Genomic DNA, 16066 nt, shown 5'->3' on the forward strand with positions numbered 1-16066 from the left:
CACGGAATGTGTTTACTCGTCGGAGGAGCTTCTTCTACATGGATGCGTACTCGTTAGCGCTTTTTAGCCCTTTTCCACTCCGCTGCCTGATTTGAGCCGGCGTGCATCCGATTCTGTCAGTAAGGCATGTCGGGTAAAGTCGAGGTTCGCCCGGGGCCGAAACGAGGCTGACTGGGGCGTTTTCTCTTAAATATTCCCCTCCCCCCTTCCAGTGGCTATTTCTCAATCCCCCACCCTCCTCCCCTCCCCTTCTCTCTCCAGACCATCATCACCAAGGTGGTGGTCGTGAAGGCGCTATTGTTGATGAAACCGTTGTTTCCGAGCAACTTCCTCCCATCCATTGTTGAGAGAGCTTTTCGTCGCGCCGTCCGGTTGCTTGTTATATTTTTTATATTCATTTTTTCCTCTTATCTCAGCCTTCCACTTCCATCTGGTATTCTATATTTTATCTTTATCTCTCCATGCATTCAAATGTTTTCTTATGTCTGTCAAAGAATTAACGACCTGGCATCTGGGCATCCACTATATAGTCACTGCACGATTAAGTTTTCCATACACATTTCGCTTCTTTTGTTTTACCCTGTTCTTCACTTCCGTCACGTTGAGGTCTTCCTTTCCCCCGGATAATTTTAAGGTAACAAGGTCAACTCTAGGCTGGACTATGTTAACACTGTTGCTGAGGGAATTACATTATCACGGAGCGTAGAGACCGCTTCTAGGTAACTAGATACCGCAGGATTAATGTGTAGAGGGAAAGCGTATGGGTTAGAATTGGTTGAAATACCAACCATTTACAGTGGTGAGATCATTGTACTCATGTGTCCTAATTTCTCGCGTGTTTGATGTCACTTGATGGTGACTTGTAACGGCGATATCATACCAATTACAGTACCATTTTACTCCAATTCGTACTCGCTACAGCTTAAATCTCCATTGCAGGTGGAAATTACTCCTTTTTCGATTTTTTTTGCTTTCGCCTTAACTTATAATTTCTTTTATTGCAGTTAAAATGTTGTAAGGGAGGACATGGTTCCCTCATACTAGGAGACCTTACGTTGCGAATACAAGTTATTCTATGAAACTTCTGTGGAAGGTAGTGATGCATAAGGAAACTTGTTGATTGGTAGGTCAAGTACGTGCTGGATTTCAGGTCCAAAATTATGTGTTTTTGGCAGCTCCTTTTTCTGAAACCATTATTCTTCTAAGATCTCAACATTGTGTGCCAGGATAAGGAATACTTCTTCGTTTATATTTTTCTCATAGTCTAAAGAATTAACTATTACTCTCTTGGCTTTGAAGTAACGGTAATGTTAGAAGCCGCTAGTGTGCGTCAGCGGTACCTATACAGAGACACTAGCTAATTCAATGAAATGTAAACTTCTCAGATAGGTGCTCTTGATTTACGAAATTTTAAACATTTAAAGTACCCAATTGTACACTTCGGATTTGCTGGTCATGCTTGAGTTTTCAAAGGGATATAAATCAACACTGATATTTCCAGTTTTGAATATATTTATTTGTATATAACATGACACTGTAGTCGTAAATACAAGTCCAAGAAACTGTTTTTGGAACCGTAGGTATTTCGTTGTGTTTACTATGTTTATTTCCAATTTTGTATGAGCATCTCTGATAATATTGTATGATCTAATTGCAAATTTCATGAAAACCTCATCTCCATTATTGTCCCATTAACTGGTTGGCTATTAATTTAGTGGGATTACATCGCAACCTGACCCTTCTTCGAAAGCATATTGCAGTCGCACCATAGGGTCCCAGCCTCGTTCGGACTGTCCCGTTACTTGCCGTATCTTCCATCTCACCGTCTTGCCATCTCATTTGCTGACCTCTTGCTCCCCATCGCATATTCGTCACTTAACCTTTCTCTACTCCCACGCGGCCTCTATCTGCAAGAAGGGGGGGTTTAATCTCGTTAACTGCTGCTGATTGTGCTTCTGCTCGCGTTATGAAGTTACGAGGAGAGGGAATGAGACGGCGTTTAAAGAGGGTTGCAAATGGACGCTTAGGGGCTGAACTGCTAGTCGGCCTAGGAGTGTAAAAATGTATCTTTTCTGAATTTTGCGCAAAATATGGACGTCCGGCATTTTAAATGAGACTACTTTTCAGCTTTCTCTCAGCTTTATAATTACTCCGATCGATTGCAACGACAGTGCGTCAAGGGGGAGCCACAACTGAGTGTAAAGAACTAAGTACTCTCGTTTAACACGTTTAAAGAAATGAAATTCCACAAAGTATTACCCTCAACCATTGACTTAATTGACGGTGTTGTTGGGGAAAATTTGCGTAAGCTATCCTCCCAATCAGTCGCTTTGAAAATAAAGATATTTAGTAACTTGTATGATATGTGGCACGATGTGGTGGAAGTTTTTAGTATTAGTAAAATTAGACGTTGCAATATTTCCTCTTGATTCATTTTAACGCGATGCGACGTGATAACGATGTCTGTAACAACGAAACGCGTCGTGTTAAAATAAATCCTGTGGAAATATTGCTATGTCTAATTTTACTAATAAAGATATTAAGGATAAAATAATGATTGCTAGGGCAATTACAATAAGATCTATCTCGGGAACATTTTTTTTCTTTTTGCATTCTCTTTCACATGATATGCCCAAGAATTATTCAGCATGGAAGTGATTATAAAGGGAAGGAAGAATGTTCGTTTGTCTTCTTCCGGGCCATCCTTAGCTCCACATCCTTTCTTACGCCCCTTACAACTTCCCTCCTCCCACTGTGAGCCCGTGGTCCATCCCTTTGGACTGGGAACGAAAAGGAAAGACGACTCACCACCCCGCTCCGGAATCCTTTCTCGAAGAGGCGAAAACGCCGGACTCCGCTTTTGGCGAATGTGTGTGGCGGAGGAGATACGCTGGGATTAAGGAAGGAGGGCTTTGGGCGGAAAGTAACGGCGGCAGCGGAGCGCGGGGGATTATGGGATTTGATTGCTCCGGAAAGAGGGTGGGGGGAATTAGGTCCTTTAGGTGCTGAAGGTCATAGATGGGGAGGACACGTGGGGGTGTGGTTGTGACTGTGAGGGGTCATTCTGTGGTGGATATCGGACGGGGGAGTAAGGAAGATTTGGAAATGGCAAGTGGAGTGAAGGTTTACTCCAAATCACGCACTGGGGAGTCTGTGAAAGTTTTACTCGCGTGATCTCCTGGTCAGATAAGAAAATATCGGAAGTTAACAAATAAAACTAACAATGAGAAGGCGATTCTTGGAAAATGGTGGGGAATCGTTTTGAATAAAGCATGTTGAGGAGGGTAGAATAGCGATAAAATGGGAAAGTTTGTATCCCCTGTTTACTCTTCCCTGCTTCAGCTCTTCAAATTACCCATTTAGTTTAGTCTATTTCAGCGTGATCTTAGCGCAGATGTAGCCCTTTTTTTACGGTGGTGAAGAGTTTCGACTCCATGAATTACTAGATCTTTCATAGTTTTCGACCTACGTTTTATTTCAACGCTTTGGTATTTCACTATTTCCCCTCATAGCACATAATGGATTATAATTCGTAGCGAAGGTCCATTGATCATAAAATATGTTTAAATCCCATTTGAATTCTTCTCGGGTATTACAATGGGTAAAGCGGTTCATGTTGGTCGACGTTTCGCCAGTATTCTATTGTAGCAGCCTGAGGGCTAGAAGATAATTCCATCGAAATATCGGGGAATGTGAATTATCTCACTCAGTGTAGTACCCGAAAATATTTCATCCAAGCCATCCGCCGGTAAAGCCTGAAACCTTTCAAAATTCTTCAAGTATGAGGTGGCTGAGTGAAAGAAACTGGATCCCCTATCCTGAATGTGTTAAAATCGCACGTCCGAGGCTAATTCCGTGGTGAGCTCTACCATCACCTATCCAAATTAACCATCGGGTTTAAACACTGTGTTAGGGAGATTATGTTGTTCGTGTAAAATTGCTTATTACTTTCGAAGAATATGAGGTTGGTATGTTGATTTAGATGCCGTTATCATTGCTTGAGCCGTGGATGTGACGTGAAATAGCAAAGGGAGTTCCGTATGTTTGGAGTTCAAAAGGATTATTTCGGCAGCAGACCGCAGTTTCATGAGCTGTTATGCACCCCGCAGTTAATGGGAACAGCACGCTCTTGTGTATGTATATATTAAGGGAGGGTAGATTCGCGTGCCGAAATCCAAGATTGAGGGAGTTTTGGTCCCTGAGATGTGTTTTCGAAAGGTGATGAGGGCCGTGCGGACAAGGGAATTTTCAGGGTTCACACACGAGCACACACAGGTGGATGGGAAGTTCTAGACGGGAGGGAGAGAGAGAAAGTGGCGAGAAGACGACGGCAAGGAGGAAGGAAAGGGCTTTCGGGGGTGAACGAGTTTCGGAGAAGAGAGATTAGATAATGGGGAAGAGATGGGATAATAGGAAGTAGCTAAGGTGGCCCCATTGTTACGCAAGACGAAGTTAGGCCTATTAAGGATCCTCGACTACAATTAATCACGGGACGAGATTTTCGCAGGAAAAGGCCGCGCGGAGTTCCGGGCCGAGAGGGAAGGATAAGGGTCTCGGGCTAAGGGAAGGGTTTTGCGTGGGGATATACCCTGGGGGCCGTAATAAGCCAACCCCTGTTAAGAGAGCGAGAGTGGAGTTCTGGACGCTTCAAGCTCGCAATGGAGAGGAAAAAGCCCCGGCGAAATCAACGCCTGGAACTCAGGGATTGCGCTGTCATTAAGCGTTTGCTAACGCTTCGGATAAAGAGCATTTTAAGAGAAAGTTGTTAGTGATTAGTAGCATTATTTTTTTCGATTTTGGTGAGCGAAAATGGTAATCAGTCATGCACAGTACTAAAAAAAAGACGTACTATTCCACTATTATTTTATTACCATATTTAGCCTCTTGAAAATGACCATGAAGTTTTGACACCGGTTGAATTATAAGATAATCGTAGTATAGAACAGTCAAATTATTAAAAAGTGTAATGGACTTCCACAAAGTCGCGGCTTTGTGGAAGTACATTACACAAAGTTTTCTGCCTAAACACTAAAGTTTGGTCCCACCACAGCCCGTTTCATCGTGCTAAGCCGTTTATACCATCAGGCTTATTTTAAATTCGTGAGAACGCTATGAAATCAAATTTTATTGCTAAATAATTACTTGGGCCGTTAAAATGTTGGTGAAGGGACGAAAAATAATAAGGTAATTACGAGGTATGTTTCATAACTAAGAATTCAACGTTTCAGAAGCTTAGACATTTTATGCTAAAAATCAGTTTTGTTTTTTTTTCCTTTGTGCAAAATACATTTAGTGATAAGGTATTTTGAGGTGGCCAAAAGTTCTGGAGTTAATGTGAAGCGGAAGTTGCCAATAAAATATCTATTTTTATCACCTCGCAATTTGATTTTATATTTGTATTAAATTAGCGCAGTGAATTTACTGTTTGGCGTAAGAGCCGAGTGGAAGTAAACATTTTATAAACAATTATTTGAAAAAACACCATTTTCGCGTAATTTTCTAAGTTGACTGGTATGTGGTGATAGCTCAATAACATTTTTCTAAAGAAATAATTTCGTGTTCGCCCAACTAGGTTTTTTGTGCTGGACCTTTTGAGTTGACGCATTTCTATGGACGCTTTGCTGCAATTCCGCGGACAGAACAGTGGCATTACGGGGCGGAGGACACACTGTCGTGGTCAATGCGGCGAAACCCGTTTCGTATTCACGAGGGCGCGACGGCAGGCGAATCGTCACTAAGCAGCGGTGGTGAGGGGAATTGGTATCGGCATGGTAACCCAGTGGAGCGGGGCTCGCGTAGCCGCGCGCTCTTTTTTCTCTACTTTTTATAGTACATCCCTCTCTTTCTCTTCAATCCCACAGCTGGGTTTCACGGTTTAAAAATAGCGTGGCCACAGATTTCGGGAAAGTATAGTCCGTCCCGCCGCTCCGAAGTAATTAACGAATGTCAACGTTGGCGTAATACGGCCGATTTCTCTTATACCTCTTGTTTCTCACTCCCCCTTTCCTATGTCGATAATATAATCCCCTTAACTGAGATTAAATCCGCAGTTCACTGGAGAGAGAGAGAGAGAGTAGGGAATCGGGTGATTGTGAAAGAAAAAAACCTTCCCCCGTGGTCGACAAACGAGAGAGAAAAAAACCACGGCCAATCCAAACGTGGACAATTGACGTCGGGAGAGCGTAGTTTGTGGACGAGGACAATAGTTTCGGGACAAAAAAAGCGTGACGAAAAGGGGAAAGAGGGATGGGGACTTTGTAGGGAGGGTTTTGGGATGGGGTGGCTGTAGGTTGCAGCGTTGGGTGGGGTGAGGTGAGGGGTACGAGAGGCTAGGCCGGGGGATGGAATGATTGGAGGGGGTGTATGGGGTGACGTGGGTGAGATTTCAGCGCGATACGGGATGGGGATGAATGTTGTTTGAACGTGGGATAGCCACCGTGAGACAGAGAGAGGGGGTGGTTTTGCGTCCACATACATTTATGTGCATGCACGGAGGTTTTGAGAGGGTTGGGTTGGTAAAATGATAGTATAAAGAGGAGCCACCACTGAGCTTATACTGGGGAGGGTGGGCCCGTAGGAGGGGGAGGAGTTGCTGGTTGGCGTTGAAAAGGGGGAAGACACACAGGCACTGCCGCGAGCCGAGGGGTTACTAGGTGGGCATTCTTTTCTCTTGTTTAAGCGTGAGGAATAGGATAGGGGAAGATGATGTCGAGGGATAAGCTATAGAGAAGTCGGATAAGATGCAGATAGCCGGCGTGTGTTATATGCCGGGCAGTCGTGTGTGGGAGAAGAGAGGCTGGCAGTGGCCTGATGTGGTCTGGAGCCGACTTGAAGTCGAATTACGCCGACCAGAAGATGAAGGCGGAACGCAGGCGAGCAAGGTGTGCGCTTGTCCGTCTTATTGAACCGAGCTGAGTGAATGTACCTGTCATTACTTCACAGTGTTTCCCTTTGCGGTCATGCCCTTTTGTGAATCGCCTAGAACAAATACATTGCCAACATTCATAGAACATATAAATTGATTCAATCACCCATTCAGTGATTCAACCCGAAGTTTTGTTTGGTTAGGTGAGGGTAGAGCTTAACCCTTAATTATTCTTAGGCGTGTGAATTTCACATATTCAGGGTATAGGGGCCAGTTCCTTTCACCAGGCCACTTCAAAATTCGACGTTTTTATACATGAGGTATGCGAAGTCTTCGAAACCCAAGAATTGAACCCAGCAACACTCGATCAGAAGTAATTTCTATCCCACAAGCATCTCCTAGTGTTAACGTGATGGATAGATTAGCGACGAAAAATGTATCGAGTAAAATTAGCACTGGCGCGGTGAAAGATGAATGAGCTTCAAACAAAGCAATCTATTTGTTGCCAAAAATCAACGATTTGAGCGATAACTTTGTCAGGGCGTTTTTTTATTCACTAAAAGTATCCTATGATCACAGCAGTTCTCTCTCGTAATATGAGGAAAATAATTGTATTCCTGAACTGAAACCTTCAATGAGTAAGCTTAAAACAGAGCTCGTAAATTATCTTCAGTCTAAATCATTCTAATCCATGAATTTTTAATTGATCCCAGGTAAGCAAAATGGTAACTAGGCATAACTTTAAAGCCACAATTTTAAATAAACCAACGATTGTGCCTCCAAGTCAGTTTTATTTTTTATGCAAACGCCTCTGGCTTGACTTGGTGAAATTTTAGTGATGAAAATATAACTTAGCATTACATCAATGAATTTATTAAGGCCAATCATTGCGTCGCCTTCAAAGAATTGATGACTACAGCTCCCTAGACCTTAATATTAGTTGCCGAAACTCAAAGCTTGTTTATGATGAAGCCTCGGGCTGTTTTAATGAATATGCATAGTTGAATCCATGCTAATGTTTAACCATAGTTTCTGTCAGCTTGTAGGTACCATGCAGATGTAAATATCCTGACGACCCGCGAATTTTCCTGCTACATTATGTACATGTAGATTCCCGCTCCCTATGTCATCCCATTTCCTCCAATCTTCATTTAAAGCCTCTGCTACGCGGTGTAGGGCCACGAGGTGGAACTGGAAGCATAGGGAGGATATAATGTTGATGGAGGTTTTCGAGGTTCAGTTTGCAGGGCGGACGGAATATGGATGAAAGCGGAGGTCTACTCTGCTCCCGTTGCGGGAGAGCACAGACAGAGGATGGATGGCGCAGGAAATTTAATTTGGCACCGAATGGATTTTGTGTGACGTCCCTCGCCTAGTTTGTATTCGTCGCGTCGTTGCAGGATGACCCATTATTGCGTTTGATGTGGCCTATCTGTAGCAACCTTACTCCTCCTGCCTCCGCCACCACTAGTGTTTTTCGATTTTCTGTTGTTTTTTTAGTTCCCTTTCGCCCCTTTTCCGGTGACCGCACAATGGCTCTGTCTGGTCTTTCTCATCTTTTTTGTCGTCCACTGTTGGCATACGCACTAGTTCCACAATCACGCTTGCTCTTTCATCGTTCACGCCACAACCTGATCGCACGCGTGGCATTCCTCCTTTTGTTTTAACGCAGCACCATCTATAGTGAGTTTTCGGAATAGATCGGGGGTGACTGGCCTCAAAGGTACAACAATAAGGTTTTAGGGATAACATAATTTTTACTTTTTCCTCGATGCATTTGGTAGAGTATACTGCGAAATTTGTTTGTACGAATTGACCATCTCAGGCTATATCATATGGAAATCTAGGCATGTTCAGGCAAATGTCTTTACAGTGCTATCGAATTGAATCGGAATAAAATCATATGTTCGCCGATGATAAAATTAAATTAAACGATTCCTAGGTAATACCTTGTATGCTATAAATTGCAGTCTTCCCTCGTAATACCTCTTTTATTCTTCAATCGGCATAAAGTCTCCATTTCCATCAGTCCAACGGTTTTTTTTATCTTGATGTTCAGAGTGAATTTTATGCATTTATTATCTGCTCAATATTTTTACTGTTAATGCGATCCATCTATTTCATCGTTCAGTTGCTTCATAAACATCGTCTATTTTCACTTTTGACTCATTCACTGTCTACTGTGATAGTATTTAATTTGTAAATTATACTCTACGCTGAGCGAAACTATATAATTCGTCGTTTCCTCTTTCGAATTTAGGGTCGTATTGTAACGGATTGTTCACTTTTAGATGATAATAACTGCTCGAATGATGCAAATTTATTAAATTTTTTTTCGCGAAGTACTGTCTGCGAGATGATATTTTTTTTTCATCATTCGCAGCAGAGTGTATATCAACGCGGGTGTAGGTCGTGGAAAATTCCTCTCGTATTATTGTTTTTTTTTTCGGCCTCTCTCTATTCGGACGTGTATCCACCGATGCGCGAATACACTTTTCTCTCTGTCTCATTCTCTCTCTCTCTCTCTTCTTCTACCCCTCTCTCTCTCTCTCTCTCCACATATACGCACGTTCCTCCCCTTCCCACAATTCCTAACTTCACTACCCCTCTTTGCTCCCTTTTGAGTTTTGATTAATGCAAGCTGTGCAAACAGCGATGTCTCTTTGATTAATTTCGGTATCAGCTGTCGAGAGAGTTTAATTAACGCTCTAGTAAATTGAAATATATGCTCGAACAAAAGCTTTCAGAGATCGGTACTATTTTATTCTTCATATTCTTAACCCCCAATAACCCTTTTATAATGGCAGATAGAATTGCCTCGCCCTTATCGAGATCATTTTCGGGCTCTTAGCGGTTCACAATATTAATGCTCTTCATTTCAGAATGGAATTACATTTAAAAAATTAACATCGCTTTGGTGATTCGACCTAATAGCCAGTAAAATTATTTGTCAGTAAAATTATTTGGGATAGGGGACCGTGAACGAAGAATTTGAACACTAAAAATTACTCTTCTTTTATACACTCGACTGTGATCCTTTTATTGACCACTTTTGCTTTTTTATGACCTTTTCTGCTTGATTTATATGCACTGTTTGAGGGCCTACCGTGTCCTTATACTCAATTCTTCCCTAAATTTTCATCATTTATTCTTCTGTCGACGAAAATCCTCTTTTGTAAATTATCTATCTTAATCTTCAGTTTGAGTTTTATGCTGAAGTGCTGCGCTCAATGATTTTCGTTTTTTATGTGATGATTTTATTTAATCGCTCTCCGATGATGAAAATTTCCTTTTCTCACCGCTCAGCGGATGTTCTTTTACGATGAGAATATTATTTGGGCTATTTACACTGTGGTGGCATTAATGAGCGTGTTTATGTTACGACAGGGCTTGAATTTTGTTTTTCTAGTTTAACCCCCTCCATGGAGAGTACAATGGAAAAAATTTAGGCACAAATACTAACGCAAACAATCATGTATAAATTTGTTCGTTTGAGTGGGACATATAATCCCTTTATCTCCTCCAGTCATTCCCCAATTCTGGTACCGTATCCTTTGTCGTTCTTGTCGACTCTCTCCGAAGCAATTCTAATCCGTCCGCGTCTAAGGAGGCTACCCAATTTGCCGAGGCAGTCTTATTCACTTTTCGTCTAATTCCTTCCTGCAAACCCCTTTAAAACCCTTTTACCCTTATCTCCGTCGTCTCCACAGCCTTCCCTCCCTCCGCGTGTACCATTCCCCCTGCCGTCTTACGTCTTATTAGCTTCCTTTGCCGTCTCCTTTCATTTACCGCAGCATTTTGGACTTCCACGGCATCCCTCTCCTTCCATTCGCTTGTCTTTCTCCAACCCCTGATGTTGAGCCGTTTCCCTCACCCCTCCCCTATCCATTGTTAGCCCCCCCACCCCTCCCAACCTCTGGTTAGCTGCCTCAAACCTCCCCTCGTTCCACCCACCTCGTTTTTCCCTTCTTTTAGACCCTTCAAGATCTTTTGCAACATGGCGTGGCCTGTCCTCGTGAATTATGACGGGTCCCCAGGGTTCACCCATTACGAAGGATGAGGTTGATTTAGTTTTCGACGTCTATGCGGGGCATAGGGGTGGCCCACAGGCCGTGAAGAGAGGTTGCTCGTGGCTAAGGAGGGGGAGGTGACAGATTAGGAGACAGGGGTTTGGTTGAAGGGTGGGATGTTGGCGGTGGTGGTGAGTTGTGGCCGAGACGCCTTTTGAGATATGGCGATGTACAGCTAGGACCAGCTAAGAGGAGAGGTTCCACTAGATGGGTTTCAGTGATAGTTGGAATTGATCGATGCTATCATCGAAGCATTTCGGCCATCAACTGCGGGATGATTCATTTCAAAGTTGTTGTCGTACTTTGCGTACTTGGTTTGATTCCTCCGAAAACGTTGTCTCATAGGAAATCTGTTGTTAAGAAGGCTGTGTTGACCCTTTAGGCGAGGAAACCATGGTCGTATTTAAGTTTTATTTCATCTCTACTCCGTTGACTGGTTTTCGTCCCTGAAAACTGAAAAGATCAGGGTTTTCATGATGTCGGTATCTAAGGAGAGCCTATACAAATTAGTTAAACCTTAAGGGCATATGAATACTTCTCAAAGTAACCAATAGCGAATGCTTTTAACTATATAAATATTTTTAGCGGTGGATAGTTTTATGTACTTGCAGCGATCCAAGTAAAATTCATTCTGAAAGAAAATGTTGTGCGTATGGTACATATCTAGCTATTTATTTTCTGATCAAAATATTTTTAATTACGTTTTCCCCGTTTTATTTCTAATGGTTTGTAATATATTTGTGGACAGCAGTTTTTATAAGATATTGAACCGTATATGAGTGCCGAAGGAGCCAGAAGAAATAATACAGACATCGTAGAAAACCGTGTTAAAGAGTGCCCATGTCTGAAGGCATGAGCGCCATCCATCACGTATTTGCCCCAAGCGGCGAAGAGAGGCGTTCTATTGAAATGCTCCCTGCGGGCATCCGCCTTGGATTGGAGAGTGCTTACACGCACAGTGTATGTTGGGCGCGTCCTCCTTCCTGGTTTGCAATGGACGGAGTTGTGCGAGTGGGCGGAATGCACGGATAGGGTAGGCCGAGAGACATGGCGGGGTCTCAGGTTTCCGTGACGCTTCCCGATGCATGCGTGCGTGCATAAAGCAAACACGGCCCGTGCATCGAATGCTCCAGTTTTCCTTCGCGAGGAGCACCAGCACACAACTCCTCGAAAGGCATCAATTCCGCATATCCTCCTGCATCAAAGACCGCTGTTATTCTTCTGACCATGGGGTCATTTGTTCACTGTGGCCGCTGTTCTTCACAGAAGAGTAGCTGAGGTTTTGGAGTGAGCGGTTTTCAAAAACTCATCCGGCGATAATTTGTGGAAATTTGTGACTAACATATTCACGGTAAAAAATTTGTCCGAAATAATACAAAGGCTATATTTTAAGTCCTACACTTTCAGTTACTATATTATTAGTAACAACGCCTATAACGATATCTCCTGACACTTTTCAGTGATATATATGATGCCACAAGTGATATATATATATATATATATATGATGCCACAAGTGTTGAAATTAGTTGTATAGCCAAGTTGATAAAGAGAAATATACGATAACCTTAGCGGATTATAACATATCGCATTGCTCGAAAACATATTGCCTCATACCGTTGAACAGCTGGGTAAATTTCCACGCTATTTTCTTTTCGAGGAGTCAGTTCATTGTGTGGCGTGGATTGTGTCGATGCGTTTGTTTATGTCGTAAAAATTTGATTTTCATTAAATTAATGGCTCACGAAAAATGAGAGGCAACGTGTTTTGTACATAACATATGTTTTTTGGTCTTCATTAGCTATTTTTCCTAAAGAATATCGGCATTCTTACGAAAGCGCTTGGTTTCAAATTTGGTCCCCAATTTCCTCCACCGCGCAGCCACATCGAGCGCTCTGTTTTAGTTGACTCCGAGACCCTGGGCGTTTTTCTCTTATCGCGTGTAGATGCAGGGATTTGTCCTCTTTTGGTATCTCCGGCCCTAGTCGTCTTCCTTCACCGTAGGTTTACTCTCGACGCGTTGCATTTGTTTCGGCACAGAATGTCTCCGAGTATGAGACCTCAATTTCCTTCTCGCCTGTTTTCCATCCCGTATCTCGAGCGCCGTGTTTTTGTTTGCGTTGCCATGGGTTGCGCGGGGTGGATTAAGGCCGATTGCTGGAGAAACGTGGCGATATGAATATGGGAGAGGGAAATGTCTTCTCATTTCATATCTCCCTGGCAGCTCATGCCGAATGTTGACGTTTTCCGTGTCACAGAGCTTGTATTTCGCTCCTCTTCAACTTGTCCCGCGGTGGGCGCCTGATTCAAGCGTCTCAATTGAGCGCGTCGCTTCCTTACAACCCATCATTTTCATTTAGTGTGTTATCCAACGTTACTTCTCCACTCATGTTTACCGTGCCATAAGTCCGAGGAGGAGCCTGCATGGATGGTATCTGCTTTTGATGCATTGTTTCCACTCTGGATCGTGTCTTCGGCTTAAGACTTTGCTTGTTTATATTGGACTCATGTCGTAAAGTTATAGTTTCTTTCACCGCATTCGACAGACTATAGAATGTTTTTTAGTTCACTCTTTTAGTCATAAATTCTCTGTAATTTTGGTTGTGGGTTTTACATTCAAAACCAGAAAAATATTAATATTCTAAGAAAAATATTTATAGAACATCAAATTTTTGTACGCTGCAGTAGAAAAACATATTTGTGCACGATTCTCTGACGAAGGAGGGAAAGTATAAATTTTAGGTTTTGATTGTAAATGCATGATATAATCGAAAATGGAAAAAAAATATCCAAGCTTATACCATAGAATAATAACGTTAAACGTGACCTAACATAGGCATGTGAAAATTTTCATAACATTGCGTATTATAAGGAAAATTATTGATGACCTTTTTGTCTTAATAACATGGCATCAATCTTGTATGTCAGAAAATAAATATGTGAGTAAATTTTTTCTCCAGTGTTAGATGGCATTGTTTGTTCCGTCCATATTTTAAGAAAATAGTGAACAAATGACTAACATCGTGCCCTTCTTTTTTTGTTTTGCAGGAAGGCTCCAAGGGTTGATTTGGGAAGTGCTGCCGACGTCAATTCCCCAGTCAATTCTCCGCGGCATCATCGAAGAGCCATGGAGTAACTTCTGTCGCCACGGTCGCACCATGTATCTGCCGCTCGGGTGGTCTGCCGCGAGGCGGACGCGTCACCAACAACACCAATCGTCTTCCGTTGCCACGACGACCACCGCCACTGCCAACAACAAACAAAAGAAGGCGAAGACGACGGAGTCTTGGGATGTGACGATAGAGAGATCAACGCCCGTGGCGTGGCCACTGCGCGGCGCTTTCTTCACCGCAAGTTCCAAGAGGATCGCCTCGAGCCTCGCTCTCATCTCCGTGCTCTTCCTCGTCTTGATGCAGTCCCTGCCGACGTCTGCGTGGGTTGAGGATGTGCGAACGAAGATCTACGTCCAATTAGGTAAGTGATCGCAAATTCGTTTCATTTTTATACTTTCCTATCTCCAAGGGCCAATCGGAAAAGTGCAGATTCACTTTGAAAAATGGTTGTGCACGAAGGAAAATATTGCATATCATTTGTGAGATCCTGTGTTCCAAGAATAAATTGTTAAGCACCCTAGAGACTTGGGGTAGAGTTATTGATAGAGTTCTGCCGAAATATTGAGCTGCGAGATTGCCAGGTTCCGTTGCATCTAATGAGATACTGAAAGTTATTCATTTTACCTATTTCTTTCCTCGGGGAATGTGGCAGGGGAGCAGATCAATGAGTTTCCCTTATGAGGGGAAGTCTTGACGTGCTCCTTCACATTTTTACCACCTAGGATAGTAAGAATGAGAAACTACTCTCTAAAGGTGTGGATATTAGGAACCGTATACGAGTTTTTAAAACCTGGTAAGGGAATTGATGACCAATAGACGAGATTATAAATTTAGATCTTGATATCGCCGAGGATTAATGTCTTTCGTCACTAAAGGTCAATGGTTGAACTCTCAGTCTTCTTTATAACGACTTCTGTGTCAGTAAATTATAAATTGTCTGTGCTTGATTTCTGAAAATGTGAGTCACCTTCCAGCTGTATTTTTTGATGCGACATAATCATGTTACATCTTGATTAATTATATTCAATACTGCTCAAAATTCGAAGAAAATACCTCCGCTAGCATGCTAACGCTACACAGCAGTAAGAAAGCTAGAAATTTCATGAAAACCTCCGAGGAAAATATTAACAAAAGGGTTTCATAATACGTGTAAATGGAAATAAATGCATTTTTATTCTTTTCCATCAACCTTTTACGTTTTTTCCTCTCATTACTACGCCTTAGCAAGCAGTATGTGATGATTAAATTCTAAGACATTAATATGTGAGCGCAGTTTTGATAAATAATAGTTTATCAAAAGGAAATGACTCTCTGTAGACAGAGAAAGTCATGTGTAGACTTCCAAGATGTCGATCTCCTCAAAGTCTTTCAAAAATTGAATCGGCGACAGAAAAGTTAGTGCATATTTATTTTTTATTCCCGGACGCAGTCGTGCCTCTTCTTGCGTTCAGTCGTGTTAAGAGAGAGCGCGTCGCGGAATAAAAGAAACAAATGCGAAACGATAAGCGAGGGAAAAAGAAATGCTTAGGAAGGGGGAGCCACCGGCATCGTTGATGCGCGAAGTCGATTTTCTTTTCGGATCGTTTGCTCTCTTCCACTTCTTCTCAGTGTGTCTCGTGAGGGAGTTGTTTGAAAGGGGTGAGAAGTTTGAGTTATTTTTTTCTCACAAAGAGGTTATGAAGGGTGGTGGAGAGAAGGCGAGAGTAGAGAGCCGAAGTCGTTATGTAAAAGGTTGGGAAGAAAAATTTCTTACCGCCTTCTCTCCTCTTATGAATGAATGCTGCTTAAACTATTCTATCGAGGGCGGCGAGTGTTCTTCTTGCTGGTATCAAATTACCCAAGAAAAACAATAATTATTCCACTCCACCGAGTTTTATTTGAAATATGTAGACGTCAACGCTCTCTTTCTGAGAATATTTATTTTAAAACGTAATTAATAAGGCTCGTATGCCATTGACTCGTTTTATGTACTCAAGAAACGCAAAATATAGTGTATAGTTCAATCTGGACTAATAAAAG

The 16066-nt window shown here is 42.4% G+C and overlaps 1 protein-coding gene across 10 annotated transcripts in view; it reads left to right on the plus strand.

Annotated features, from left to right (window-relative positions):
* LOC124166112 (semaphorin-1A-like) overlaps positions 1-16066 on the plus strand; it is a 915056-nt gene that overhangs the window by 132005 nt on the left and 766985 nt on the right. For all 10 annotated transcript variants that reach the window (XR_006866398.1, XR_006866399.1, XM_046543761.1 and 7 more), the window contains exon 2: positions 13983-14408. Coding sequence is in view for 8 of the 10 variants with exons in the window: in XM_046543761.1 (XP_046399717.1) it covers positions 14093-14408 (316 nt within the window). In the remaining 2 variants the exon portion in view is untranslated. The remainder of the gene's footprint in view (positions 1-13982; positions 14409-16066) is intronic.

This window comes from Ischnura elegans, chromosome 9 (assembly GCF_921293095.1).
Source record: "Ischnura elegans chromosome 9, ioIscEleg1.1, whole genome shotgun sequence".
Taxonomy (NCBI): Eukaryota; Metazoa; Arthropoda; class Insecta; order Odonata; family Coenagrionidae; genus Ischnura; species Ischnura elegans.